This window comes from Pelophylax lessonae (assembly GCF_965119305.1).
Source record: "Pelophylax lessonae genome assembly, chromosome: 13".
NCBI classification, from domain to species: Eukaryota; Metazoa; Chordata; class Amphibia; order Anura; family Ranidae; genus Pelophylax; species Pelophylax lessonae.
The window spans coordinates 178654583-178680997 of NC_138780.1; the positions used below are offsets into that span (position 1 = coordinate 178654583).

The window sequence follows — 26415 nt, forward strand, 5'->3', positions numbered from 1 at the left end:
ACCCGAGCTACCAGTCAGGACGCAGGCGGCTGGCCAGAGACCCATTAAAGCTGGAATAGGTTTTGATCAGGACTCAGCAGCGATGACATGACATCACTTCCAGTTTATCTGGCTGTCAACGGCAGCAATTTTTGAAAATCGAAAGTGATCAAAAATGCAGATCTTGGTGTTTTGAATGCTTTCAAGTACAAAGGAGGGATATGGGGTCTTATTAACCCCAGATCCCTCCATAAAGAGTACTTGTCACCAATGTTCCCGCAGTCTAATTGAAGGTCCCGCGCAGCACAAATTCAGACCGCGCAGCCGCAGACGTCGTGAAGGTAACCGGGCCGCGGTTTTACTGTGGCGGCCGGGGAGCAGAGCAGTGCGCCCCGAGCCCGCCCATTTTGTGACAATAGCGAATGAAAATTCGCTATTGTCACACGGATCCTCCTCCTGGCCAATCAGAGAGCGGGTCCTCCCGCTTCCTGATTGGCTGAAAGGCAAACCCCATGGCATTGGCCGAGGAGGAGGTGGGAGGACTGCGGAGACGCGGGGACTGAAGAGAAGCTGCCGTGAGGTAAGTGCACGGGTCTCGTGCGGGGGGGGGGGGGTCTCACGGGGGGAAACGCTGGCATCTCTGTATTGATTGGGGGCAATGCTGTTGGCACTCTGCATTGATTGGGGGCAATGCTGTGGCACTCTACATTGATTGGGGGCAATGCTGTTGGCACTCTGCAATGATTGTGGGCAATGCCGTGGGCACTCTGCAATGATTGGGGGCAATGCTGTGGCACTCTGCAATGATTGTGCTGTGATGAAAATAAAAAAGTGTTCCCGTCCCCCAAAGCCGAATGCATGCGTGGATCCCTGCTTTATTCTGTCCCCAAACCAAGAAAGGAAATTGTCACAGTGCTGAGATATCAATTGTTTTCTGAAACCTGGGAGTACCAAGATGGCGGCCTGGGCCATCGGAGAGCCTTTATTGTCCCTGCGCATGCTCAGTAGGAAGGCTCCGCCTCCTCAGGATAAGCACGTGACCCTAAGCTGCGGCTGCGCGTCCCGCATTACGTCACGTCCTGGGCCGAGTGTGTGCAGAGCAGAGAGGCGCCATGTTCTCGGGATGGAATCCCCGGTATGGCGGCTCCTCCGCTTATCCGGCGCCCCCACCGGCGGAACCGGGACTGCAGAGTTTTCGGGACCAGCATCTGTCCCAGCTGGAGCAGCTTCAGAGGATGCACCAGAGACAGCTGGAGAGCGTCCTTCATGCAGGGGCCCCCGCTCCGGGCCCAGTCCCCCCCAGACCATACTACCCTCCCCGGCAGGCCTACCCCTACCCTCCCCCCTACACCCATAATGTGCCCCCTCCAGGGTACCAAACCCCGGCTCTTCCTCCGGACACCGAAAATCCGCCCCCACCACCCCCTGCGACCGATCAACAGCCGCCGCCGCCCCCACCTGATGGAGGCCCTCCGACCAACGAGGAGGTAAGTCCTTGTGTGACCCCTGCATGGGTGAGAGGGGCCCCCGGGGGTCCTGAGTGAGAGATCGGGGGTCCTTGATGGGAGGGCAAAGGGTGAGGGGAGGGGTACACGTGAGGGGGCCCTGGGTGTAGTGAGGAGAGGGGTCCCCATTGTGAGAGGGACCCGGGGGAGGAGAGGGGTCCCCATTGTGAGAGGGACCCGGGGGAGGAGAGGGGTCCCCATTGTGAGAGGGTCCTGGGGGAGGAGAGGAGGGGTCCCCATTGTGAGAGGGTCCCGGGGGAGGAGAGGAGGGGTCCCCATTGTGAGAGGGACCTTGGTGAGGAGAGAAGGGGTCCCCATTGTGAGAGGGACCTTGGTGAGGAGAGGGGTCCCCATTGTGAGAGGGACCTTGGTGAGGAGAGGGGTCCCCATTGTGAGAGGGACCCGGGTGAGGAGGAAAGGGGTCCCATTGTGAGAGGGACCCGGGGGAGGAGAGGAGGGGTCCCCATTGTGAGAGGGACCCGGGGGAGGAGAGGAGGGGTCCCCATTGTGAGAGGGACCCGGGGGAGGAGAGGAGGGGTCCCCATTGTGAGAGGGACCCGGGGGAGGAGAGGAGGGGTCCCCATTGTGAGAGGGACCCGGGGGAGGAGAGGAGGGGTCCCCATTGTGAGAGGGACCCGGGGGAGGAGAGGAGGGGTCCCCATTGTGAGAGGGTCCCGGGTGAGGAGAGGAGGGGTCCCCATTGTGAGAGGGACCTTGGTGAGGAGAGGGGTCCCCATTGTGAGAGGGACCTTGGTGAGGAGAGGGGTCCCCATTGTGAGAGGGACCTTGGTGAGGAGAGGGGTCCCCATTGTGAGAGGGACCCGGGTGAGGAGAGGGGTCCCCATTGTGAGAGGGACCCGGGTGAGGAGGAAAGGGGTCCCATTGTGAGAGGGACCCGGGGGAGGAGAGGAGGGGTCCCCATTGTGAGAGGGTCCTGGGGGAGGAGAGGAGGGGTCCCCATTGTGAGAGGGACCCGGGGGAGGAGAGGAGGGGTCCCCATTGTGAGAGGGACCCGGGGGAGGAGAGGAGGGGTCCCCATTGTGAGAGGGACCCGGGGGAGGAGAGGAGGGGTCCCCATTGTGAGAGGGTCCCGGGTGAGGAGAGGAGGGGTCCCCATTGTGAGAGGGACCTTGGTGAGGAGAGGGGTCCCCATTGTGAGAGGGACCTTGGTGAGGAGAGGGGTCCCCATTGTGAGAGGGACCTTGGTGAGGAGAGGGGTCCCCATTGTGAGAGGGACCTTGGTGAGGAGAGGGGTCCCCATTGTGAGAGGGACCTTGGTGAGGAGAGGGGTCCCCATTGTGAGAGGGACCTTGGTGAGGAGAGAAGGGGTCCCCATTGTGAGAGGGACCTTGGTGAGGAGAGAAGGGGTCCCCATTGTGAGAGGGACCTTGGTGAGGAGAGAAGGGGTCCCCATTGTGAGAGGGACCTTGGTGAGGAGAGGGGTCCCCATTGTGAGAGGGACCCGGGTGAGGAGAGGGGTCCCCATTGTGAGAGGGTCCTGGGGGAGGAGAGGAGGGGTCCCCATTGTGAGAGGGACCCGGGGGAGGAGAGGAGGGGTCCCCATTGTGAGAGGGTCCCGGGGGAGGAGAGGAGGGGTCCCCATTGTGAGAGGGACCTTGGTGAGGAGAGGGGTCCCCATTGTGAGAGGGACCTTGGTGAGGAGAGAAGGGGTCCCCATTGTGAGAGGGACCTTGGTGAGGAGAGGGGTCCCCATTGTGAGAGGGACCTTGGTGAGGAGAGGGGTCCCCATTGTGAGAGGGACCCGGGTGAGGAGGAAAGGGGTCCCATTGTGAGAGGGACCCGGGGGAGGAGAGGAGGGGGTCCCATTGTGAGAGGGACCCGGGGGAGGAGAGGAGGGGTCCCCATTGTGAGAGGGTCCTAGGGGAGGAGAGGAGGGGTCCCCATTGTGAGAGGGACCCGGGGGAGGAGAGGAGGGGTCCCCATTGTGAGAGGGACCCGGGGGAGGAGAGGAGGGGTCCCCATTGTGAGAGGGTCCCGGGGGGGGAGAGGAGGGGTCCCCATTGTGAGAGGGTCCCGGGTGAGGAGAGGAGGGGTCCCCATTGTGAGAGGGACCTTGGTGAGGAGAGGGGTCCCCATTGTGAGAGGGACCTTGGTGAGGAGAGGGGTCCCCATTGTGAGAGGGACCTTGGTGAGGAGAGGGGTCCCCATTGTGAGAGGGACCTTGGTGAGGAGAGGGGTCCCCATTGTGAGAGGGACCCGGGTGAGGAGAGGGGTCCCCATTGTGAGAGGGACCCGGGTGAGGAGGAAAGGGGTCCCATTGTGAGAGGGACCCGGGGGAGGAGAGGAGGGGTCCCCATTGTGAGAGGGTCCTGGGGGAGGAGAGGAGGGGTCCCCATTGTGAGAGGGACCCGGGGGAGGAGAGGAGGGGTCCCCATTGTGAGAGGGACCCGGGGGAGGAGAGGAGGGGTCCCCATTGTGAGAGGGACCCGGGGGAGGAGAGGAGGGGTCCCCATTGTGAGAGGGTCCCGGGTGAGGAGAGGAGGGGTCCCCATTGTGAGAGGGTCCCGGGTGAGGAGAGGAGGGGTCCCCATTGTGAGAGGGACCTTGGTGAGGAGAGGGGTCCCCATTGTGAGAGGGACCTTGGTGAGGAGAGGGGTCCCCATTGTGAGAGGGACCTTGGTGAGGAGAGGGGTCCCCATTGTGAGAGGGACCTTGGTGAGGAGAGGGGTCCCCATTGTGAGAGGGACCTTGGTGAGGAGAGGGGTCCCCATTGTGAGAGGGACCTTGGTGAGGAGAGAAGGGGTCCCCATTGTGAGAGGGACCTTGGTGAGGAGAGAAGGGGTCCCCATTGTGAGAGGGACCTTGGTGAGGAGAGAAGGGGTCCCCATTGTGAGAGGGACCTTGGTGAGGAGAGGGGTCCCCATTGTGAGAGGGACCCGGGTGAGGAGAGGGGTCCCCATTGTGAGAGGGTCCTGGGGGAGGAGAGGAGGGGTCCCCATTGTGAGAGGGACCCGGGGGAGGAGAGGAGGGGTCCCCATTGTGAGAGGGTCCCGGGGGAGGAGAGGAGGGGTCCCCATTGTGAGAGGGACCTTGGTGAGGAGAGGGGTCCCCATTGTGAGAGGGACCTTGGTGAGGAGAGAAGGGGTCCCCATTGTGAGAGGGACCTTGGTGAGGAGAGGGGTCCCCATTGTGAGAGGGACCTTGGTGAGGAGAGGGGTCCCCATTGTGAGAGGGACCCGGGTGAGGAGGAAAGGGGTCCCATTGTGAGAGGGACCCGGGGGAGGAGAGGAGGGGGTCCCATTGTGAGAGGGACCCGGGGGAGGAGAGGAGGGGTCCCCATTGTGAGAGGGTCCTAGGGGAGGAGAGGAGGGGTCCCCATTGTGAGAGGGACCCGGGGGAGGAGAGGAGGGGTCCCCATTGTGAGAGGGACCCGGGGGAGGAGAGGAGGGGTCCCCATTGTGAGAGGGTCCCGGGGGGGGAGAGGAGGGGTCCCCATTGTGAGAGGGTCCCGGGTGAGGAGAGGAGGGGTCCCCATTGTGAGAGGGACCTTGGTGAGGAGAGGGGTCCCCATTGTGAGAGGGACCTTGGTGAGGAGAGGGGTCCCCATTGTGAGAGGGACCTTGGTGAGGAGAGGGGTCCCCATTGTGAGAGGGACCTTGGTGAGGAGAGGGGTCCCCATTGTGAGAGGGACCCGGGTGAGGAGAGGGGTCCCCATTGTGAGAGGGACCCGGGTGAGGAGGAAAGGGGTCCCATTGTGAGAGGGACCCGGGGGAGGAGAGGAGGGGTCCCCATTGTGAGAGGGTCCTGGGGGAGGAGAGGAGGGGTCCCCATTGTGAGAGGGACCCGGGGGAGGAGAGGAGGGGTCCCCATTGTGAGAGGGACCCGGGGGAGGAGAGGAGGGGTCCCCATTGTGAGAGGGACCCGGGGGAGGAGAGGAGGGGTCCCCATTGTGAGAGGGTCCCGGGTGAGGAGAGGAGGGGTCCCCATTGTGAGAGGGACCTTGGTGAGGAGAGGGGTCCCCATTGTGAGAGGGACCTTGGTGAGGAGAGGGGTCCCCATTGTGAGAGGGACCTTGGTGAGGAGAGGGGTCCCCATTGTGAGAGGGACCTTGGTGAGGAGAGGGGTCCCCATTGTGAGAGGGACCTTGGTGAGGAGAGAAGGGGTCCCCATTGTGAGAGGGACCTTGGTGAGGAGAGAAGGGGTCCCCATTGTGAGAGGGACCTTGGTGAGGAGAGAAGGGGTCCCCATTGTGAGAGGGACCTTGGTGAGGAGAGAAGGGGTCCCCATTGTGAGAGGGACCTTGGTGAGGAGAGGGGTCCCCATTGTGAGAGGGACCCGGGTGAGGAGAGGGGTCCCCATTGTGAGAGGGTCCTGGGGGAGGAGAGGAGGGGTCCCCATTGTGAGAGGGACCCGGGGGAGGAGAGGAGGGGTCCCCATTGTGAGAGGGTCCCGGGGGAGGAGAGGAGGGGTCCCCATTGTGAGAGGGACCTTGGTGAGGAGAGGGGTCCCCATTGTGAGAGGGACCTTGGTGAGGAGAGAAGGGGTCCCCATTGTGAGAGGGACCTTGGTGAGGAGAGGGGTCCCCATTGTGAGAGGGACCTTGGTGAGGAGAGGGGTCCCCATTGTGAGAGGGACCCGGGTGAGGAGGAAAGGGGTCCCATTGTGAGAGGGACCCGGGGGAGGAGAGGAGGGGGTCCCATTGTGAGAGGGACCCGGGGGAGGAGAGGAGGGGTCCCCATTGTGAGAGGGTCCTAGGGGAGGAGAGGAGGGGTCCCCATTGTGAGAGGGACCCGGGGGAGGAGAGGAGGGGTCCCCATTGTGAGAGGGACCCGGGGGAGGAGAGGAGGGGTCCCCATTGTGAGAGGGTCCCGGGGGGGGAGAGGAGGGGTCCCCATTGTGAGAGGGTCCCGGGTGAGGAGAGGAGGGGTCCCCATTGTGAGAGGGACCTTGGTGAGGAGAGGGGTCCCCATTGTGAGAGGGACCTTGGTGAGGAGAGGGGTCCCCATTGTGAGAGGGACCTTGGTGAGGAGAGGGGTCCCCATTGTGAGAGGGACCTTGGTGAGGAGAGGGGTCCCCATTGTGAGAGGGACCTTGGTGAGGAGAGGGGTCCCCATTGTGAGAGGGACCCGGGTGAGGAGGAAAGGGGTCCCATTGTGAGAGGGACCCGGGGGAGGAGAGGAGGGGTCCCCATTGTGAGAGGGTCCTGGGGGAGGAGAGGAGGGGTCCCCATTGTGAGAGGGACCCGGGGGAGGAGAGGAGGGGTCCCCATTGTGAGAGGGACCCGGGGGAGGAGAGGAGGGGTCCCCATTGTGAGAGGGACCCGGGGGAGGAGAGGAGGGGTCCCCATTGTGAGAGGGTCCCGGGTGAGGAGAGGAGGGGTCCCCATTGTGAGAGGGACCTTGGTGAGGAGAGGGGTCCCCATTGTGAGAGGGACCTTGGTGAGGAGAGGGGTCCCCATTGTGAGAGGGACCTTGGTGAGGAGAGGGGTCCCCATTGTGAGAGGGACCTTGGTGAGGAGAGGGGTCCCCATTGTGAGAGGGACCTTGGTGAGGAGAGGGGTCCCCATTGTGAGAGGGACCTTGGTGAGGAGAGAAGGGGTCCCCATTGTGAGAGGGACCTTGGTGAGGAGAGAAGGGGTCCCCATTGTGAGAGGGACCTTGGTGAGGAGAGAAGGGGTCCCCATTGTGAGAGGGACCTTGGTGAGGAGAGGGGTCCCCATTGTGAGAGGGACCCGGGTGAGGAGAGGGGTCCCCATTGTGAGAGGGACCCGGGTGAGGAGAGGGGTCCCCATTGTGAGAGGGACCCGGGGGAGGAGAGGGGTCCCCATTGTGAGAGGGACCCGGGGGAGGAGAGGGGGTCCCCATTGTGAGAGGGACCAGGGTGAGTGGAGGAGAGGGGTCCCCATTGTGAGAGGGTCCCGGGTGAGGAGAGGAGGGGTCCCATTGTGAGAGGGACCCGGGTGAGGAGAGGAGGGGTCCCCATTGTGAGAGGGACCCGGGTGAGGAGAGGAGGGGTCCCCATTGTGAGAGGGACCCGGGTGAGGAGAGGAGGGGTCCCCATTGTGAGAGGGACCCGGGTGAGGAGAGGGGTCCCCATTGTGAGAGGGACCTTGGTGAGGAGAGGGGTCCCCATTGTGAGAGGGACCTTGGTGAGGAGAGGAGGGGTCCCCATTGTGAGAGGGACCTTGGTGAGGAGAGGGGTCCCCATTGTGAGAGGGACCTTGGTGAGGAGAGGGGTCCCCATTGTGAGAGGGACCTTGGTGAGGAGAGGGGTCCCCATTGTGAGAGGGACCTTGGTGAGGAGAGGGGTCCCCATTGTGAGAGGGACCTTGGTGAGGAGAGGGGTCCCCATTGTGAGAGGGACCTTGGTGAGGAGAGGGGTCCCCATTGTGAGAGGGACCTTGGTGAGGAGAGGGGTCCCCATTGTGAGAGGGACCTTGGTGAGGAGAGAAGGGGTCCCCATTGTGAGAGGGACCTTGGTGAGGAGAGGGGTCCCCATTGTGAGAGGGACCTTGGTGAGGAGAGGGGTCCCCATTGTGAGAGGGACCCGGGTGAGGAGAGGGGTCCCCATTGTGAGAGGGACCCGGGTGAGGAGGAAAGGGGTCCCATTGTGAGAGGGACCCGGGGGAGGAGAGGAGGGGTCCCCATTGTGAGAGGGTCCTGGGGGAGGAGAGGAGGGGTCCCCATTGTGAGAGGGACCCGGGGGAGGAGAGGAGGGGTCCCCATTGTGAGAGGGACCCGGGGGAGGAGAGGAGGGGTCCCCATTGTGAGAGGGACCCGGGGGAGGAGAGGAGGGGTCCCCATTGTGAGAGGGTCCCGGGTGAGGAGAGGAGGGGTCCCCATTGTGAGAGGGACCCGGGGGAGGAGAGGAGGGGTCCCCATTGTGAGAGGGTCCCGGGTGAGGAGAGGAGGGGTCCCCATTGTGAGAGGGACCTTGGTGAGGAGAGGGGTCCCCATTGTGAGAGGGACCTTGGTGAGGAGAGGGGTCCCCATTGTGAGAGGGACCTTGGTGAGGAGAGGGGTCCCCATTGTGAGAGGGACCTTGGTGAGGAGAGGGGTCCCCATTGTGAGAGGGACTTTGGTGAGGAGAGGGGTCCCCATTGTGAGAGGGACCTTGGTGAGGAGAGGGGTCCCCATTGTGAGAGGGACCTTGGTGAGGAGAGAAGGGGTCCCCATTGTGAGAGGGACCTTGGTGAGGAGAGGGGTCCCCATTGTGAGAGGGACCTTGGTGAGGAGAGGGGTCCCCATTGTGAGAGGGACCCGGGTGAGGAGAGGGGTCCCCATTGTGAGAGGGACCCGGGTGAGGAGAGGGGTCCCCATTGTGAGAGGGACCCGGGGGAGGAGAGGGGTCCCCATTGTGAGAGGGACCAGGGTGAGTGGAGGAGAGGGGTCCCCATTGTGAGAGGGTCCCGGGTGAGGAGAGGAGGGGTCCCATTGTGAGAGGGACCCTGGTGAGGAGAGGAGGGGTCCCCATTGTGAGAGGGACCCGGGTGAGGAGAGGAGGGGTCCCCATTGTGAGAGGGACCCGGGTGAGGAGAGGGGTCCCCATTGTGAGAGGGACCTTGGTGAGGAGAGGGGTCCCCATTGTGAGAGGGACCTTGGTGAGGAGAGGGGGGGGTCCCCATTGTGAGAGGGACCTTGGTGAGGAGAGGGGGGGTCCCCATTGTGAGAGGGACCTTGGTGAGGAGAGGGGGGGTCCCCATTGTGAGAGGGACCTTGGTGAGGAGAGGGGGGGTCCCCATTGTGAGAGGGACCCGGGTGAGGAGAGGGGGGGTCCCCATTGTGAGAGGGACCCGGGTGAGGAGAGGGGTCCCCATTGTGAGAGGGACCTGGGTGAGGAGAGGGGTCCCCATTGTGAGAGGGACCCGGGTGAGGAGGAGAGGTTCCCCATTGAGAGGGACCCGGGTGAGGGGAGGAGAGGGGTCCCGATTGTGAGAGGGTCCCGATTGTGAGAGGGTCCCGGGTGAGGAGGAGAGGGGTCCCGATTGTGAGAGGGTCCCGGGTGAGGAGGAGAGGGGTCCCGATTGTGAGAGGGTCCCGGGTGAGGAGGAGAGGGGTCCCGATTGTGGTCCCGGGTGAGGAGGAGAGGGGTCCCGATTGTGGTCCCGGGTGAGGAGGAGAGGGGTCCCGATTGTGAGAGGGTCCCGGGTGAGGAGGAGAGGGGTCCCGATTGTGAGAGGGTCCCTGGTGAGGAGGAGAGGGGTCCCATTGTGAGAGGGACCCGGGTGAGGAGGAGAGGGGTCCCATTGTGAGAGGGACCCGGGTGAGGAGGAGAGGGGTCCCATTGTGAGAGGGACCCGGGTGAGGAGGAGAGGGGTCCCATTGTGAGAGGGACCCGGGTGAGGAGGAGAGGGGTCCCATTGTGAGAGGAACCCGGGTGAGGAGGAAAGGGGTCCCATTGTGAGAGGGTCCCGGGGGAGGAGAGGAGGGGTCCCCATTGTGAGAGGGTCCCGGGGGAGGAGAGGAGGGGTCCCCATTGTGAGAGGGACCCGGGTGAGGAGAGGGGCCCCCATTGTGAGAGGGACTTGGGGGTGAGGAGAGGGGTCCCATTGTGAGAGGAACCTGGGTGAGGAGAGGAGGGGTCCCCATTGTGAGAGGGTCCCGGGGGAGGAGAGGAGGGGTCCCCATTGTGAGAGGGACCCGGGTGAGTAGAGGGGCCCCCATTGTGAGAGGGACCCGGGTGAGGAGAGGGGCCCCCATTGTGAGAGGGACTTGGGTGAGGAGGAGAGGGGTCCCATTGTGAGAGGGACCTGGGTGAGGAGGAGAGGGGTCCCATTGTGAGAGGGACCTGGGTGAGGAGGAGAGGGGTCCCATTGTGAGAGGGACCTGGGTGAGGAGGAGAGGGGTCCCCATTGTGAGAGGAACCTGGGTGAGGAGAGGAGGGGTCCCCATTGTGAGAGGGTCCCGGGGGAGGAGAGGAGGGGTCCCCATTGTGAGAGGGACCCGGTTGAGGAGAGGGGCCCCCATTGTGAGAGGGACTTGGGTGAGTGAATGATGCTTTACCCTTTTCTGAGTGGACTTCACATATCTGTGGTCAGGTTGCTGTAGTTTACCATTAGTACTCCTCTCTGTGTATATTATTGGGGGGATCTGGAATATAGTAGTGAATGGGATTGGATGATCAGTGAGGGGTGATGGGCGGCTAGTAGGGAATGGGGTTGAATGATCAGTTGGGGGTGATGGGCGGCTAGTAGGGAATGGGATTGGATGATCAGTGAGGGGTGATGGGCGGCTAGTAGGGAATGGGGTTGAATGATCAGTTGGGGGTGATGGGCGGCTAGTAGGGAATGGGGTTGGATGATCAGTTGGGGGTGATGGGCGGCTAGTAGGGAATGGGGTTGGATGATCAGTTGGGGGTGATGGGCGGCTAGTAGGGAATGGGGTTGGATGATCAGTGAGGGGTGATGGGCGGCTAGTAGGGAATGGGGTTGGATGATCAGTGAGGGGTGATGGGCGGCTAGTAGGGAATGGGGTTGGATGATCAGTTGGGGGTGAAGGGCTAGTAGTGAATGGGGTTGGATGATCAGTGAGGGGTGATGGGCGGCTAGTAGGGAATGGGGTTGGATGATCAGTGAGGGGTGATGGGCGGCTAGTAGGGAATGGGGTTGGATGATCAGTTGGGGGTGAAGGGCTAGTAGTGAATGGGGTTGGATGAGGGGTGATGGGCTAGTAGTGAATGGGGTTGGATGATCGGTGAGGGGTGATGGGCTAGTAGTGAATGGGGTTGGATGATCGGTGAGGGGTGATGGGCGGCTAGTAGTGAATGGGGTTGGATGATCGGTGAGGGGTGATGGGCTAGTAGGGAATGGGGTTGGATGAGGGGTGATGGGCTAGTAGTGAATGGCTGGATGATGGGCATGTATGTGGTTATGTGTTGTGTTGGATTCTTGTAGGACCAGCAGCATTATTGGTACAATCGGCACTTTCTAAACCTACAGCAAAAAGCCAAGAGCTATGGTAGGGAAGCCCCTCCTCCTGCTCTAGAGACAGCGGCGCCGCCTTCTATAGGGGATGTTGCAGCACCTCCTCCTATGGAGGAAGTCAGTCCGCCATTGGCAGTGGAGAATGTTGCGGTAAGCTCAGTATGTGACAGTGGAAGAGAGGGCCGTCTCCCCCATATTACCCTGTAATGGCAGGATTAGCCAGTCCTGCTACTCTTCTAGCTGAAGTCCTTTCAGTTGCTGTCCTGGAACGAAGTGTTTGGATTGAGGAGAAGCAGACTTCACATGCTGCACACTTATAATGGGTTACTAATACAAAGTATGGAAGTGGGGGGGGCAGCCAGGCATGTATCGTTTTCTGCTCAGCAATTTCTCATACACTTTAGGGGTTTATAAAGCTGCACTCCGGGCTGGAATATGACTCTAACAATCATTCAATGTACATTTAATCTATAAAAAGTAAATGTTTTTTACAGTCATGCCCAAAAATATTAGCACTCCTGCATTTGTCAGATAATGCTCCACTTTACCCAGAAAATCGTTGCAAATACAAATGTTTAGGCATCCTGATGTATATTTCTTTTGTTTGTATTGGTATGAGCGAAAAAGTGGAGAAACAAAAATCCAAATCTGACACACTCCACACAAAACTCTAAAAATAGACTGAACAAAATTAATGGCACCTTCTAAAAACTGTAAGAAATGATTGCATTCCAAGTTTGTGATGCTCCTGTAATTTGTAATTCAACTCACCTATACAGTAAAGAAATCACACCGGCAACCAGATACAGCAGAACTTTACCCATAAAAACTTTGCTTCTTGCTGGAGGCTTCCATTGTGCTGAAGCCCAGAGCCCCCAAACAGCAGTAAATCATAAAGTGGAACTAAACCCATTGATTTAACGGTTTCAAAAAAGTCACATTCCTGGAATGCTGATAATGTTAACTGTCACATTTGCTTGTGGTCTCAACTAAACTGTCAAACCATGAAATGGCCGGTGTCATAACTGATCATATGTGCAGCACCATGGCAGTTAAAGCTCAACCAGAAGCAGCTTCCTTGACTGTAAAGAATAGGTGGGTTTAAGGCTGTCAGCAGCTCGGGAGAGCAACTGAGCATGTGCAGAGCAGGGTAATAGTGTAATACTGGATTTTTAACAGTAGACGCTTTTTAATATTTTTTATATATATATATATATATATATATATATATATATATATATATATATATATATATATATATATATATATATTGTATATGTATGTGTAGCAGTATTTCCAGGCATTGGGCCTGATGTGGGTCTGTTACCGGTGACACTTCCAACACATTTAAGTTGTAAACCCAGGTGTGAGAACTGAGACAATGACCATTCCGCCATCTTTGGTTTGTTTTGTTTATTGTATAATGGGGATGGGAGAAGGGAATGAGTGGGATACTCCTCTGACTCAACTAGGTTTAACTGGGACACTGTACAGAAAAATGCCCGTTGGCGCTGTCTTGGCGCCAGCTGAATGCCAGCCAACGCTTTCTGGCGCTTGAAGATACTTAATCTGCTCAAAAGTGCTAGAACTCCGACTTTAACATGTTTGTTAAATCCAGGACTTTCGTACATTTGACTCCTGACACCCCATTTATCTCTGAAGTCCAGTGAACAACTCCCGCCAGCCCTTCACTGACTGAGGTAGCTCCTTGTAACTGCTTGTGCTGCTGCAACTCTTAATGCTGTACACCTCATGCTGTATACTGTATACTTTAACTCTTCAGGGCCCAACTGCTGGTGCCCCCTTTATACTTCAGGGTCCTCTGACTAGGCACCCCCTCTAACATTTCAGGGTCCTCTGACTAGGCACCCCCTTTACACTAGCTGGCTCCGGGATCCCTTGGACCTTCACTGCAGTCCCCTCTACACTAGGCAGACCCCTAGGAGCAGTTCACAGTACTCACGACCTTGGAAGGCTTTCCTGGAACTGAACCCCTCTTCCTCAGCACACTGGATCTCTTCTGCAACTCAGCTCAGCTCTCTCTCTGTACTCTCTGGCAAGCCGCCCGAGACACCCAATCCTTCTGACAGGAGGAGAGACAGCCGTACTCTCCCTCCTGGGACTCTGCTTCCCGCCAAAGACCCCGCATCATGTGCTCCCCTCAAAATACCCACTCCCAGAATCTGTCCTCTGGGGTAGATACCATCCTGAATGGGCCACTGATTGGGTTTCCTCCACTGCCCAATGAGAATCCTCTCACAGAGCTAGTGGGGCGACTCCCCTCCCAGTAACCTCACCTGGGAGACGAGAGCCTAGCTGAAATAATGGCCCTGCTGTTAGGCAGCCAAGGCCCACCATAATTTACCTAGCTGTAGGGTGCTAGCTATATATATATATATATATGTATATATATATATTTTTTTTTTCTTATAGCAGAGACCCTAGAGCATGGGTGTCCAAACTTTTGGCTTCTCGGGGCCACATTGAGTGTAGAGAAATTTTCTCGGGCCGCATATATATATATTGTGTGTGTGTGTGTATGTAATGAAATGCCACCGCCCCCCCAATGTACTAATTTAGCACAACTAGAGGATGATCAAATGAAATGGAATCAGTATACAGAGGTTTACTTCTTCTAAGAGATAATAAAGGAACACTCTAACCACCATGACCACTTCAGTAATTTGAAGTGTTAATGGTGGTAGGAATCAGAAACACTGCACATGCTCGCCTCCGCCCTCCCTCCCCTCCGAGGCAGCCTCTGCCTACCGTTAGTTGGAAGCTGCTGTGGCCATGCCCCCAACCTGACTTCCTTCCTCCCCCAGCAACAAAAAAAATTGTCAGGGGGCAGTGGGCCGCATTGCCTGCGGTTCCGGGCCGCAGGTTGGACATGCCTGCCCTAGAGAATAAATTGGAGATCGTTTTTTTTATCACATCGTATTTGTGCAGCGATCTTTCAAACGCAATTTTTTTGGAAAAAAATTCACTTTTTTTAATAAAAAAAAAAAACAGTAAAGTTAGTCCAATTTTTTTCTATAATGTGAAAGATAATGTTACGTTGAGTAAATAGATACCCAACATGTCTTGCTTCAAAATTGCGCACGCTCGTGGAATGGTGACAAACATTGGTACTTAGAAATCTCTATAGGTGACGCTTTAAAAATTTCTACAGGTTACCAGCTTAGAGTTAGAGGAGGACTAATTATTGCTTTCGCTCTAACGATCGCGGCGATACCTCACTTGTGTGGTTTGAACACCGTTTACATATGTGGGCCGGACCTGCGTATGAGTTCACTTCTGGACAGAGCGCTTTAATTTTTCCTATTTTAGACATTTTTTTTATTTTTTACAGTTTTTAAAAAAAAATAATTTTGGTCATTTTTGCTCCTATTACAGTACAAGGAATGTAAACATCCCTTGTAATAGAAATAAGCATGACAGCACCTCTTTAAAGAGGAAGTAAACCCTCCTCCGACACTTTTACCTATAGGTGATCCTATAATAAGGCTTACCTATAGGTACTGTAAATATCTGCTAAACATGCACCGTTTAGGAGATATTTACCTTACATGCAGCCAGTGACATCACTGGCGCATGCACTCTGAAGGAATGGCCGCTGGTGCCGTTTCTTCAGAGCCCTGTGCCGTGACCGTCGGCTCCCGCGCGCGTGCGTGACGCCACCGTGGCTCCGGCCTATCAGATGGCCAGATGCCGCAATCCCAGAAGACGGGCGACTGGACTTGGCTCATACAGGTGAGCGGGCGGCACGGCGGGGGCTTGTTCTTAGGTAAGTATTTCATAATGAGCTAGTATGCGATGCATACTAGCTCATTATGGGTTTCTCTTTCAGGTTACAGAAAAAAAAAAAAACTTTCATGGGTTTACAACCTCTTTAATGTGAGATCTGGGGGTCAAAAAGACCTCCGATCCCACATCTACACTAAAAAATAAAAAAGTAATTTTGTTTTCATGGGGGGAAAAAAATGGGCTCTTTAAATCCCTTGCTAGGAAACAATTATTTACGTCGCTCCGGTCCTCCAAGGCCATAGAGTTGAGTTAAGGCCATCTTGACCTCACTCGACTTCCTGCCTGTGAGGAGAGCGGACTGGATCGTTTTCCCCGCTACCGGCGGGTTTGGTAAGTGGGGAAAACGACCGTAAGCAGCTGGATGGGGGGGGGGGGCGCACCTCTTCCTCGCCCATAACGGTGATCCCATGGCGAATCCGCCGCTGGGACTACCCTTATGTGAAAGAGGACCACCCCCAGATTAAAAAAAATCCTGGGGTTTTGGCTGCTATCTGCTGCCATAACCCCCGGTATTTAACGTAAAATACTGACGTAAAACTGCTGTGGGCGATCCGGAAGTGCTTAACTAAAAGGTCAAATATAATAGTTATATGTAAAAAATGTTTTTTTTTTTTAACAACTCATTTGGGGGCTCTGGCCATGTGCATCCTGTTTTTTCAGTTTCAGCACCAATATTTCCATTTGATGCACCTTTACTAAGCATTTGTAATTGCAACATTTTTCTGGGCGAAGTGGTGCATTATTTGAAAAATGCAGGGGTGCAAATATATTTGGTAGTCATGGCTGTATATGTAGATCTAGTAAGAGTACCTAATTCTGTCCTTACATTGGCATCCTATAGTCCCTAGCACATCCCCTCACATACTTGGAGATAGGGAGCTAGGAGCTAATCACTAATGGCGCTTTTCCACTGCATGGAACCGAACGGTTCGGCTCGCTTTTGTGCTTTTCCACTGCATGGTACCACATGGTACGGTGTTGGAACGTTTCGGTACGGTACGGCGGTGCTTTTCCACTGCATGGAACTGAACGGTACGGCTCGCTTAAACAGTACCATCTCAGTTGTGGTTCCAACGGTTCGGCTCGCTTTTGTGCTTTTCCACTGCATGGTACGGTGTTGGAACGATATGGTACAGCGGCGCTTTTCCATTACATGGAACCGAACGGTACAGCTCGCTTAAACAGTACCACCTCGGTTGTGGTTCCAGAGGGCTGTACCGGTACCATATCCCACAATCCTCTGCATGCAGCCTTGACTGTTTGTCACTACTTGCCACTGATTGGTCAGAGAATCGTTATCCCACCCACTTACTTTAGTACTACTTTAGTGGAAAAGCAAACCGTCCTGAGCTGTTCCAACACCGTACCATGCAGTGGAAAACCAAACCGGGCCGAGTGGAGCCGAGCCGGTACTTGCAGTGGAAAAGTGCCATTAGAGGGCCGTACCGGTACCATATCCCACAATCCTTTGCATGCAGCCTTGACTGTTTGTCACTACTAGCCACTAATTGGTCAGAGAATCATTGTTATCCCACCCACTTTACTTTAGTGGAAAAGCAAACCGTACCGAACCGTTCCAACACCGTACCATGCAGTGGAAAACCAAACCGGGCCGAGTGGAGCCGAGCTGGTACTTGCAGTGGAAAAGTACCATAATGTGCTGATCTGTGCATTGCTGTCAGCTTTTTGTTCTTTAATTTTCACACATGGTGATCCTGCCAGTAACACACTTCTTTTCCTAGGATGACAATGCTTGCTTACGGTATCCGTATCTATGGAATAGCAGAGCTGTCATTCTAGAACAGGACTACAGAACACCTCCCCCACTCCTCTTATAGAGGAAAGATTCTCTTGGTAAGAGATTGCTGAGAACATTTTTTTAGTTGCTTAGAGTGCAACACAGGAAGGTATTTCTGGCAGGATCAACTTTTTTTTTTTTTTTTTTGCACCTATTAAATCACTAGAACAACTGTATACTTCAAAGGGAAATGTTGGGGTTCTCTTTAAGGAGATGAATCACAGATGGTATCCGTCCAGTAAATGTGACTACCTGGTGTAAGCAAAGAGGGCAGTGATTGTCCTGTGTGGGCGATCAGAGCCGTGTAAATGTGGTGAGCTGGGAATGTTACATATGTTCTGAGTTTTTTTTTTTTTTCTCTCCAGACCGGTATAAACATCACTGAAGATCCAGAACAAGCTCAAAGGCTAAAGACCCTGCAGGAAGCGGCCGCTCACTGGCAGCAGCATGAACAACACCGCCTTGGCTTCCAGTACCAGGGCATGATGGCGAAACACACCGCCATGCAGCAGTTACTCCAGCGCTACCAACAGATTGTCCAGGAGCCTCCACACCTGGCTGTAAGTGACGCAGAGGGACGGGTCAGAAATGATCTGATTTTGGGGGGGTGGGTCGTCAGTTGTCTTCTGTAAAGTCAGAAAGGGTCAAAAATTGTTTTTTTCGTTCGTTGACGGACACTGCTCCTTGTCTTCTTGACCTTTGGGTTATACTGCTCCCTACAGGAGTAGGACACTAAGCAGGAAAAAGCTTGACTGCCCCTTTGGGGCAGTCCCAGGGGGTATACACCCACTCTGTGATAGGCACTCCATTTTTCTTTTTCTTTTTTTCTGCCTAGTCAGGAGTAAGGACCTGGTTCCTTGGTGGGATCTCTGGTCCTGGCAATTTTTTTTCCCTTTTTTAAATGGAACTTTTTTCTATCTTTGTTTTGTGAGTATCAACAATCAACTGCCGGACTGGGTAACGGACTGGATAATCTAGATCCAAAGGGTCCCCCAACTGGGACAAGGCCTGGCCTGGGAGTTAAACATCTCGTGAGGGCACATACGACCTGGTCCTGGCCTGAGACGCAGCATGCCTCTTAGCCCGCAGCACCCCCATTCCGATGGTGCTTTGTCCAGGGATTGCAGTTTGTCTGTGATGCCTCTCTGTATGCGGCTTCCTTAGTTTCTAGGCTATCCGTGACAGCAGTGGTCCTTTGGTGCATTATATGGGTGATATCGTTAAGGATCTTACAGGGGGTTAGAGTGCTTTTCTTTCACAGGCTGCCAGGGGCAAGGAGTCTCATCGCAGACGTGGGCCCTTTTTTTTTTTTTTTCTCGGCACTCATGCGTCTTTCAGAACATCAAGACAAAGGATCCAAGTCTGTAAAGGTTCCAGAGGGACCTGGTCTGGTAAGCTGAGAGCAGATTCTTCCAGACCTGCAGACAAGCCCTCTTCTTCCTGAAGGAGTGCCCTCATCCATGTCTGAGGTGGGGGGGCATCTTTGCTTCTTTCAGGACCCATGGACCTCCCAGATTTAGGCTAGGGGGGTCCATGAGCTGATTCGGTCCGGCTACAAGATTGAGTTTCATCTTATCCTCCAGTGAGGCTCTTTCCTTCCAACCTGCGTTTGTCCCCAGACCACCTGCAGGGTTTCCTCGGGCGGTGCAAGATTTTCTATTATAAGGGTAATTGGGGGACTTTCTATTATAAGGGATTTCCAGAATCTGCACCTTTTCAAGGTTTATAGTAAAACTAAAACCTGTTTAGAGTAAGTACAGTTTACAGGGAAGGAAGGCAAGGTACGTCCAATCCTGGACCTCAGGGCTTTGAACTGCTGTGAGGGTAAAGACGTTCCGGGTGGAGCCTATTCGTACAGGTGTGGCATCACCACAAGGACGCTTACCTTCATATTCCAATATATGTTGGTCATTAGCGTTTCCTCTGCTTTTCCGTGGGTGAGGAGCATTATCAATTCATGGCATTTCCCTTTGGTCTCGCCTCAGCTCCTCAGGTATTCACAAAAGTGTTGGCCCCGTGTTGACATTGTAGCGGCAGTGGGGGACCTGGGTACCTGGACACTCTTCTGCGAGCAGAGTCTCTCACTGCTCTAATGGACAACCTGGAAATTACTGTACAGACTCTGCAGTTCGGTTGGAAATTGAAGTTCCAAAAATCTGCTCTGGTTCCTTCCACCAAGATGGACTATCTGGGTCTGACTCTCGACTCTGCTTCATCCGGGGTTTTTCCTCGAGGGGGAAAAAACTCCAAAAGCTGCGGGATGTGACTTTGCTTCTGTTGTCCAGCAGTCGGTCATTTTTCAGGACATGCATGCGGGTGCTGTGCCTGGTGGTGTCTGCCTTTTGAGGCGGTTCCGTTTGCACAGTTCCACTTGAACTTTCATTCCAATGTGCGTGCGTCCGTGATTGCAAGCTCTCTTTGGGGCAGTGCAAGACCTGTTGCTTCAGGGAGTGATTGTCCCTGTTCTGTTATCACAATGGTTACAGGGTTTTTATTCAAACCTGTTCATGGTCCCAAAGAAGGAGGGCAAGTTACATCTAATTCTGGACCTTAAGGCCCTAAACTGCTTTGTACGGGTACAGAAGTTCAGAATAGGGTCCATTCGCACGATGGTGGCATCACGTCGTCAGGGGAACTTTCTCGCTTCTATCATCATCTAGGACAGGGGTCTTCAAACTATGGCCCTCCAGTCGTTCGGGAACTACAATTCCCATCATGCCTAGTCATGTCTATGAATGTCAGAGTTTTACAATGCCTCATGGGATGTGTAGTTCCTCAACAGCTGGAGGGCCGTAGTTTGAGGATCCCTGATCTAGGATGCTTACCTGCACATTCTAATATGTGCCCCACACCAGCTCTTCCTCCATTTTGCTGTGGGAGAGGAGCATTATCAGTTCATGACGTTGGTCTGGCCTCCGCTCCTCGGGTCTGTCCCCTGTTCTGGCGTTGATATGTCAGCGGGGATTGCAGTACTGGGCTATCTGGACAACCTCCTCTTGCGAGCGGAGTCCTCTGCTGCCTTGATGGGACGACGTGGAGATCACTATACAGACCCTGAAGGAGTTCGATTGGCTTCTAAATGACCAGAAGTCTTGCTGTGATTCCATCCAGAAAAGTGGATTATCTGGGTCTGACTGGTGGCTTCGTTCTCTGGCTCTTCAGAATGGCAAATCCTTTCTCCCCTTGTAACAGTGGTCACCATGGATGCCAATCTGTCTGGTTGGGGAGGTGTCCTGGGACTGAGGTCCGCTCAGGGTTGTTGGACGTTGGAAGACTCAAGACTACCTGGCGCTTATTGCTGCTTGGGCCTTCTGTCGTCATGTGTCAGTGACGCAGGTTTGCAAGGCGGCCACTTGGTGGTCGGTGCTTACTTTCACTAGATGCTAAAAAGTGGATGTGTTGGCATCTGAGGATGCTTCCTTTTGGCTGCAAAGTTTTGCAGGCTGCTGTTTAGAAGGTCTGTTGCCTCTTTCGGGGGGAATTGTTCAGGTTGGGCTCCAGTTGTTTTTTTTTTTTTTTTTTTTTTTTTTTTGAGCTCTTGTTTTCCTCTGGCTATTGTGTTTAGCCCTGGAATTTTTTGTTGCCCCACCCCCTCATGTTTGGCACTGATTGGGGACATCCCTGTGCTTCTGAATAATGAAGAGCTGTGTCAAGGAATGAAAGAGAAAATGGGATTTTGTTGTACTTACCGTAAAATCCATTTCTCTGAGTTCATTGACGACCACAGCACCCACCCCCTCCTATGGAGTTTTAATACTTCCAACACTGCTTGTTACTATTATTATACAGGATTTATATAGCACCAACAGTTTGCGCAGCGCTTAACTAAACTGAAGGCCTATAGCGGAGAGGGAGGTGTAAATCACCTAGGACTGCCCATAGGCGTAGCCAAGTTTATTTATTTTTTTTCTGCCAAGTGTACTACTCCTGTAGGGGGCAATATATCCATGTGGTTCTGAATAATGGAGAGCTGTCTGTCAGTGAACTCAGAAAAATGAATTTGATAAGTACAAGAAATTCAATTTTTTTTTTATGCTAGAAAATTACTTACAACCCCCAGACACTAGGGAATAAAATGGCAATTGTTGCAATTTTTTGTCACACGGTATTTGTGCAGCGGTTTTTCAAACAGTTTTTTTTTTGTATAATATGAAAGATGTTACGCCGAGCAAATGGGATACCAAACATATCACGCTTTTAAAGCGGTTGTATACTGCCGGAGAAAAAAACAAACCCTGCAAGACAAAGGCATAATGAGCTAGTGTGCATCGCATACTAACTCATTATGAATTACTTACCTTAACCACTTAAGCCCCAGACCTATTTCGGACACTTTTGTTTACAAGTTAAAATCAGTATTTTTTCTAGAAAACTACTTAGAACCCCCAAACATATTATATATATATATATATATATATATATATATATATATATATATATATATATATATATATATATATATATATATATATATATATATATATATATATATATATATATATATATATGTTTTTTTTTTTTTTTTTTTTTTTTTTAGCAAAGACTCTGCAGAATAAAATGTCGGTCATTGCAATATTTTTTTGTCATGCAGTATTTGCGCAGCGGTCTTTAAAACGCCATTTTTTTGGGGGAAAAATTACGAAAAATCACATTTCACTGCATTTAAAAAATACTAAACAGTAAAGTTAGCCCATTTTTTTTTGTATATTGTGAAAGATGATGTCACGCCGAGTAAATAACCAACATGTTACAGTTTAAAATTGCGCACACTTGTGGAATGGCGAAAAACTACGGTCATTAGAAATCTCAATAGGCGACGCTTTAAACATTTTTACGGTTACCAGTTTAGAGCTAGAGTGTAGCTCTTGTTTGAAAATTCTTGCTCCCGATCTGGCAATCGCGGTGATACCTCACATGTGTGGTTTGAACAGTGATTTAATTCGTGGCTCGACTTTCATATACTTTTTCTTTCGTGCGCGAGCTAACGGTGAGGGGGCGGCTAAAATAATTTTTTTTTTTTCCTATTTTTTACTTTTATTACAGATTTAAAAAAAAAAAAAAAAATCTGATCCCTTTTTTTGCTGTCACAAGCAATGTAAACATCCCTTGTGACAGCAATATGCAGTGACAGGTACTCTTTATGGAGGGATTGAGGGTCTAAAAGACCCCAAACCCCTCCACTACACTTCCATGTATTCAAAACGCCAAACGGCATTTTTGAATACAGTCGTTTTTTTTAAATCTGCCGCCTTTTGCAGCAGAGTAACCCGGAAGTGACGTCATGGACGCTGCCTCCGGGTTACGTTATTGGAGACCCGATCAAAGCCGCCGGCTGGGTGCTCGGGTCTCCCGGTGGGACGGGAGACCCGGGCAAAGTCACGGAAGGTAGGGGGAGGGGGGGCGTCCCCTCCCGCTCACCCGGGTAACGATCGAGCGGCTCCTGAGCCGCATCGGTCGTTACCGATGGAAAGCCGACCGTCGGCTCTAAACCACAGTACCGGAATGGTGCCTCTAGCTAGAGGCATCATCCCGGTATAACCCCACAAAGTCTGCCGACGTGTGTATATATACGTCACTTTGCAGTAAGTGGTTGAAAAGAAGCCTTGACATGGACGCCCGGACACCGCTGTGGGAGCTGTCATGCTCCCTCTGCGGCGTCTCTTCCCGGGTTCAGCGGCTCCGGCGCTGTGAGTGGCCGGAGCCGTGATGACGTCAATTCTGCGCATGCGCGCGGGAGTCACTCTCCGTTGAGTAGACCTTCAGAGCGCATGCGCCGCTAGCGTCATCGGCTGCATGCAAGGCAAATAGTGCAGGTTTAGGAGATATTAATTGTACCTACAGGTAAGCCTTATTATAGGCTTACCTGTAGGTAAAAGTAAAAAAATTTGAGTATACTACCGCTTTAAATTGTACACTCGTGATGACAAAACTACAGTACAGCACTTGAAAATCTCTGTAGGCGACGCTTGAAATGCCTTTACATGTTTAGAGTTAGGAGGTCTAGCACTAGAATTATTGCTCTCTGTTTGCAGCGATTGCATACAGTCAGGTCCATAAATATTGGGACATCGACACAATTCTAACCTTTTTGGCTCTATACACCACCACAATGGATTTGAAATGAAACAAACAAGATGTGCTTTGACTGCAGACTTTCAGCTTTAATTTGAGGGTATTTACATTCAAATCCGGTGAACGGTGTAGGAATTATATTTTTTATTTATCCCTCCGGGCTTGGGCGCAGAAATGAAAACATACGAAGGTTGCACACGCATATGTAAACGGTATTCGCACCATACATGCGAGGTATCGCAGCGAACGTTAGAGCAAGAGCAATAATTCTAGTGTAACTCTAAACAGGTAAAGGCATTTAAAGCATCACCTATGGAGGTTAAGTACCGTAGTTTGTCGCCATTCCATGAGCGTGCGTGTAGTTAAAGCGCGTCATGTTGAGTATCTTATTGACTCTGATGGTGTAACAACATCTTTCACATTTTACAAATAAAATTAGGGTAAATATTTTTTTTTTTTTTTTTTCGTTTTTTCTTTTTTTTTTTAAATTGTTTGCAATACCACTGCACAAATACTGTGTAAAAAGATTGCAGGGTCTCTGCTAAAAAAATGTAAGTTTGGGGAGTCCTATTCTAGCATAAAATACTGTGGGCCGGGAGGGATGGGGATGCTTTTAAATCTTTTTTTTATTTTTTATTCCTTTTACATGGAATGTTAACGCTCCTTGGAGTAGCAGAGACATCACTCCAGTCCTCCAAGGCCATAGAGGTGATCCAAGATGATCTAGTCTTATTGCCTCTGACTATTCAGATTGTTTCTTAGGCGAACCAGCCGTAACGATAAGCCCAAGAGACAGCTGTGGTGGTGGGTGGGGGGGGCGGGCACGTCATCTCCTATCCTCCTCCTCCTCCTTTCCACCCCCTCCGCTCTCCTCTTATTCACACCCTCCGCTCTCCTCTTATTCACACCCTCCGCTCTCCTCTTATTCACACCCTCCGCTCTCCTCTTATTCACACCCTCCGCTCTCCTCTTATTCACACCCTCCGCTCTCCTCTTATTCACACCCTCCGCTCTCCTCTTATTCACACCCTCCGCTCTCCTCTTATTCACACCCTCCGCTCTCCTCTTATTCACACCCTCCGCTCTCCTCTTATTCACACCCTCCGCTCTCCTCTTATTCACACCCTCCGCTCTCCTCTTATTCACACCCTCCGCTCCCCTCTTATTCACACCCTCCCCTCCCCTCTTATTCACACCCTCCCCTCCCCTCTTATTCACACCCTCCCCTCCCCTCTTATTCACTCCCTCCCCTCCCCCTCCTTCCGAAAGCATTCCAGCGGCTTGTGTGCCGCTCAGATCGGTTTCAAGAGGCAGCCAGCCGACCACCTGGAAAAGAACAATACCGGGGTTATGGCTGATATCATCTTCAGCCATAATCCTGGTAAACCACTTGCAAACTGCAACGAAAATATATTGCAGGTGGCAAGTGGTTAACATCTAGTTGTGGGCTGCTGTACTCTAACCCTTGAGTAGGTGACACCAGTCTGTGTGTTTTTTTTTTTTTTAAGACCGAGCAATAGATCAAGTGTTCCTGTCCTCACGTCTATCCCTTTTTCCTTTTTACAGGCCATGACTGTGGATGTTCAGCTGCAGCACTATGAGATGGAGCAGAAGCAGGTTGTGCCACTGTACCAAGAATGGGAGGCTCAATTCAAGAAGTGGCAGGAATTGCTGCAGACGTACCCCCAGAAGGATCAGCTGCATGAGTACCAGGTCCAGTGGGCATCCTGGCAGACCCACATGAAAGCCACAAAGACACATCTAAAGGACAAAATCGCCTCGCTGAAAAGCTTAAAGCAACAGTATGGTGGAAGTCACTATATAGGAGGCATTGCCATGGTACCACAGTACCCGACATACTCACCAGTCATGTCTCCAGCTGTTCCTGTCGCTCTACCTACTGGAGTGAGCATACAGCCTCCCTTTGCCGCTCCAGTGCCACCAGTGTATGGCACCGGCCTACCTCCCGCTCTCCCACCTGTAACTACATATTCTGAAGCCACACCGCCTCTTCCTCCTGTGATTGCTCCACCTCTTCCTCCTGCATCCAGTGCTCCACCCCCTCCTCCAGCAGCTAGTGCTCCGCCTCCTCCACCACCTGTCGGCTCCCCCTCAGCAGAAGTTGTACAACCACCTCTACCCCCTGAAGCCCAACCACCTCCCCCAGCAGAAAGCTCCATCTCTGCCCCAGAACCTGAAACTACTTCATCTGTTCCAGCGCTTGCAACTTCCTCTTATGCCAGTGCTCCTGTCAGCACCAGCTCATCTGTCATGACATCTGCAGCCTCCACAATGCCTCCAACAGTAGCAGATCCACCAGTAACCACAGGATCTTTTATTCCCGGAAATAAGACTCTACCTACCGAACTGTCTTATCAATCACATCAGGTTCTGAAGGATCCTCAACCCCCACTGGGCCATAGTGCCCCTCCCGTGCCTTCCCATAATCCTCCACCAGAATTTACTATACCCGGCTTCGGCAAGCAAAGTGAAGATGTCAAGCATTTAAACCCAGCTGTACTTCCACCAGTCCCTGATCAGGAGATGCCCACTGTCCCTCCCATGCCTCCTAGCATGTTGGCAGGGGGACCCTACGAAGCGCCCAGAGAGCCAAGGTAAGTGTGTGTTTATATCTAAAGAATAATCTGCTTTGCCATGGAGGCCTCATGTATAGAAAATGAGAGCTGTAACAGAAGATGCTGGTATATCACCAATGTTGTGTTCACCATGGTGTCTGCAGAGTGTTCCTCCTGTCTTCACCATGGTGTCTGCAGAGTGTTCCTCCTGTCTTCACCATGGTGTCTGCAGAGTGTTCCTCCTGTCTTCACCATGGTGTCTGCAGAGTGTTCCTCCTGTCTTCACTATGGTGATTTGCTTGGTATTGTAGGGGGATTATAGGATTTTGGTAGTCAGACTACCTGAAACAGTTAAAGGATAAATTCAATTTTTTTTTTTTTTTTTGTTGGTAAACATATTTTTTTTCCAATTTTTTATTTTATTTTTAGTACCCTGGAGAGCCTTGCACCAGTAATCAACAGGTCTCCTGCAGACTCAGTGTAAGCTGTCTGCCTGTACATCATATGGGCAGGCAGCTTCACACTGATACACTAAAAGAAGAATCCATGAACTACCAGTGCGCTCGACAGCTCTGTGGTAGTTCATTGAGAACTACAAGCTGACAGCTGCAAAGGATGTCGGTACTTGTAGTTTATTAATTTACAGAACGCTGTAAATGATTAATGCGGACATGTGGGCGGTGTCCCGCATGGTCGCGCTCTTTTCAAAAAGTGAAAGCTGGTACAGTGAACTTATCCATTGACCGTTTCAGGACTGTCCTATAGCAGATTTACTGCTACAGGGCGGCTCTCCTG

At 53.1% G+C, this 26415-nt stretch overlaps 1 protein-coding gene across 1 annotated transcript in view; it reads left to right on the top strand.

The window, feature by feature from the left end:
* The first annotated feature begins 1041 nt into the window (after positions 1 to 1041).
* YLPM1 (YLP motif containing 1) overlaps positions 1042 to 26415 on the top strand; it is a 65887-nt gene continuing 40513 nt past the window's right edge. The window contains exons 1-3 of the mRNA XM_082274982.1: positions 1042 to 1466; positions 17338 to 17532; positions 24611 to 25659. Of these exons, the coding sequence (XP_082131108.1) occupies positions 1092 to 1466; positions 17338 to 17532; positions 24611 to 25659 (1619 nt within the window). The 5' untranslated portion in view covers positions 1042 to 1091. The remainder of the gene's footprint in view (positions 1467 to 17337; positions 17533 to 24610; positions 25660 to 26415) is intronic.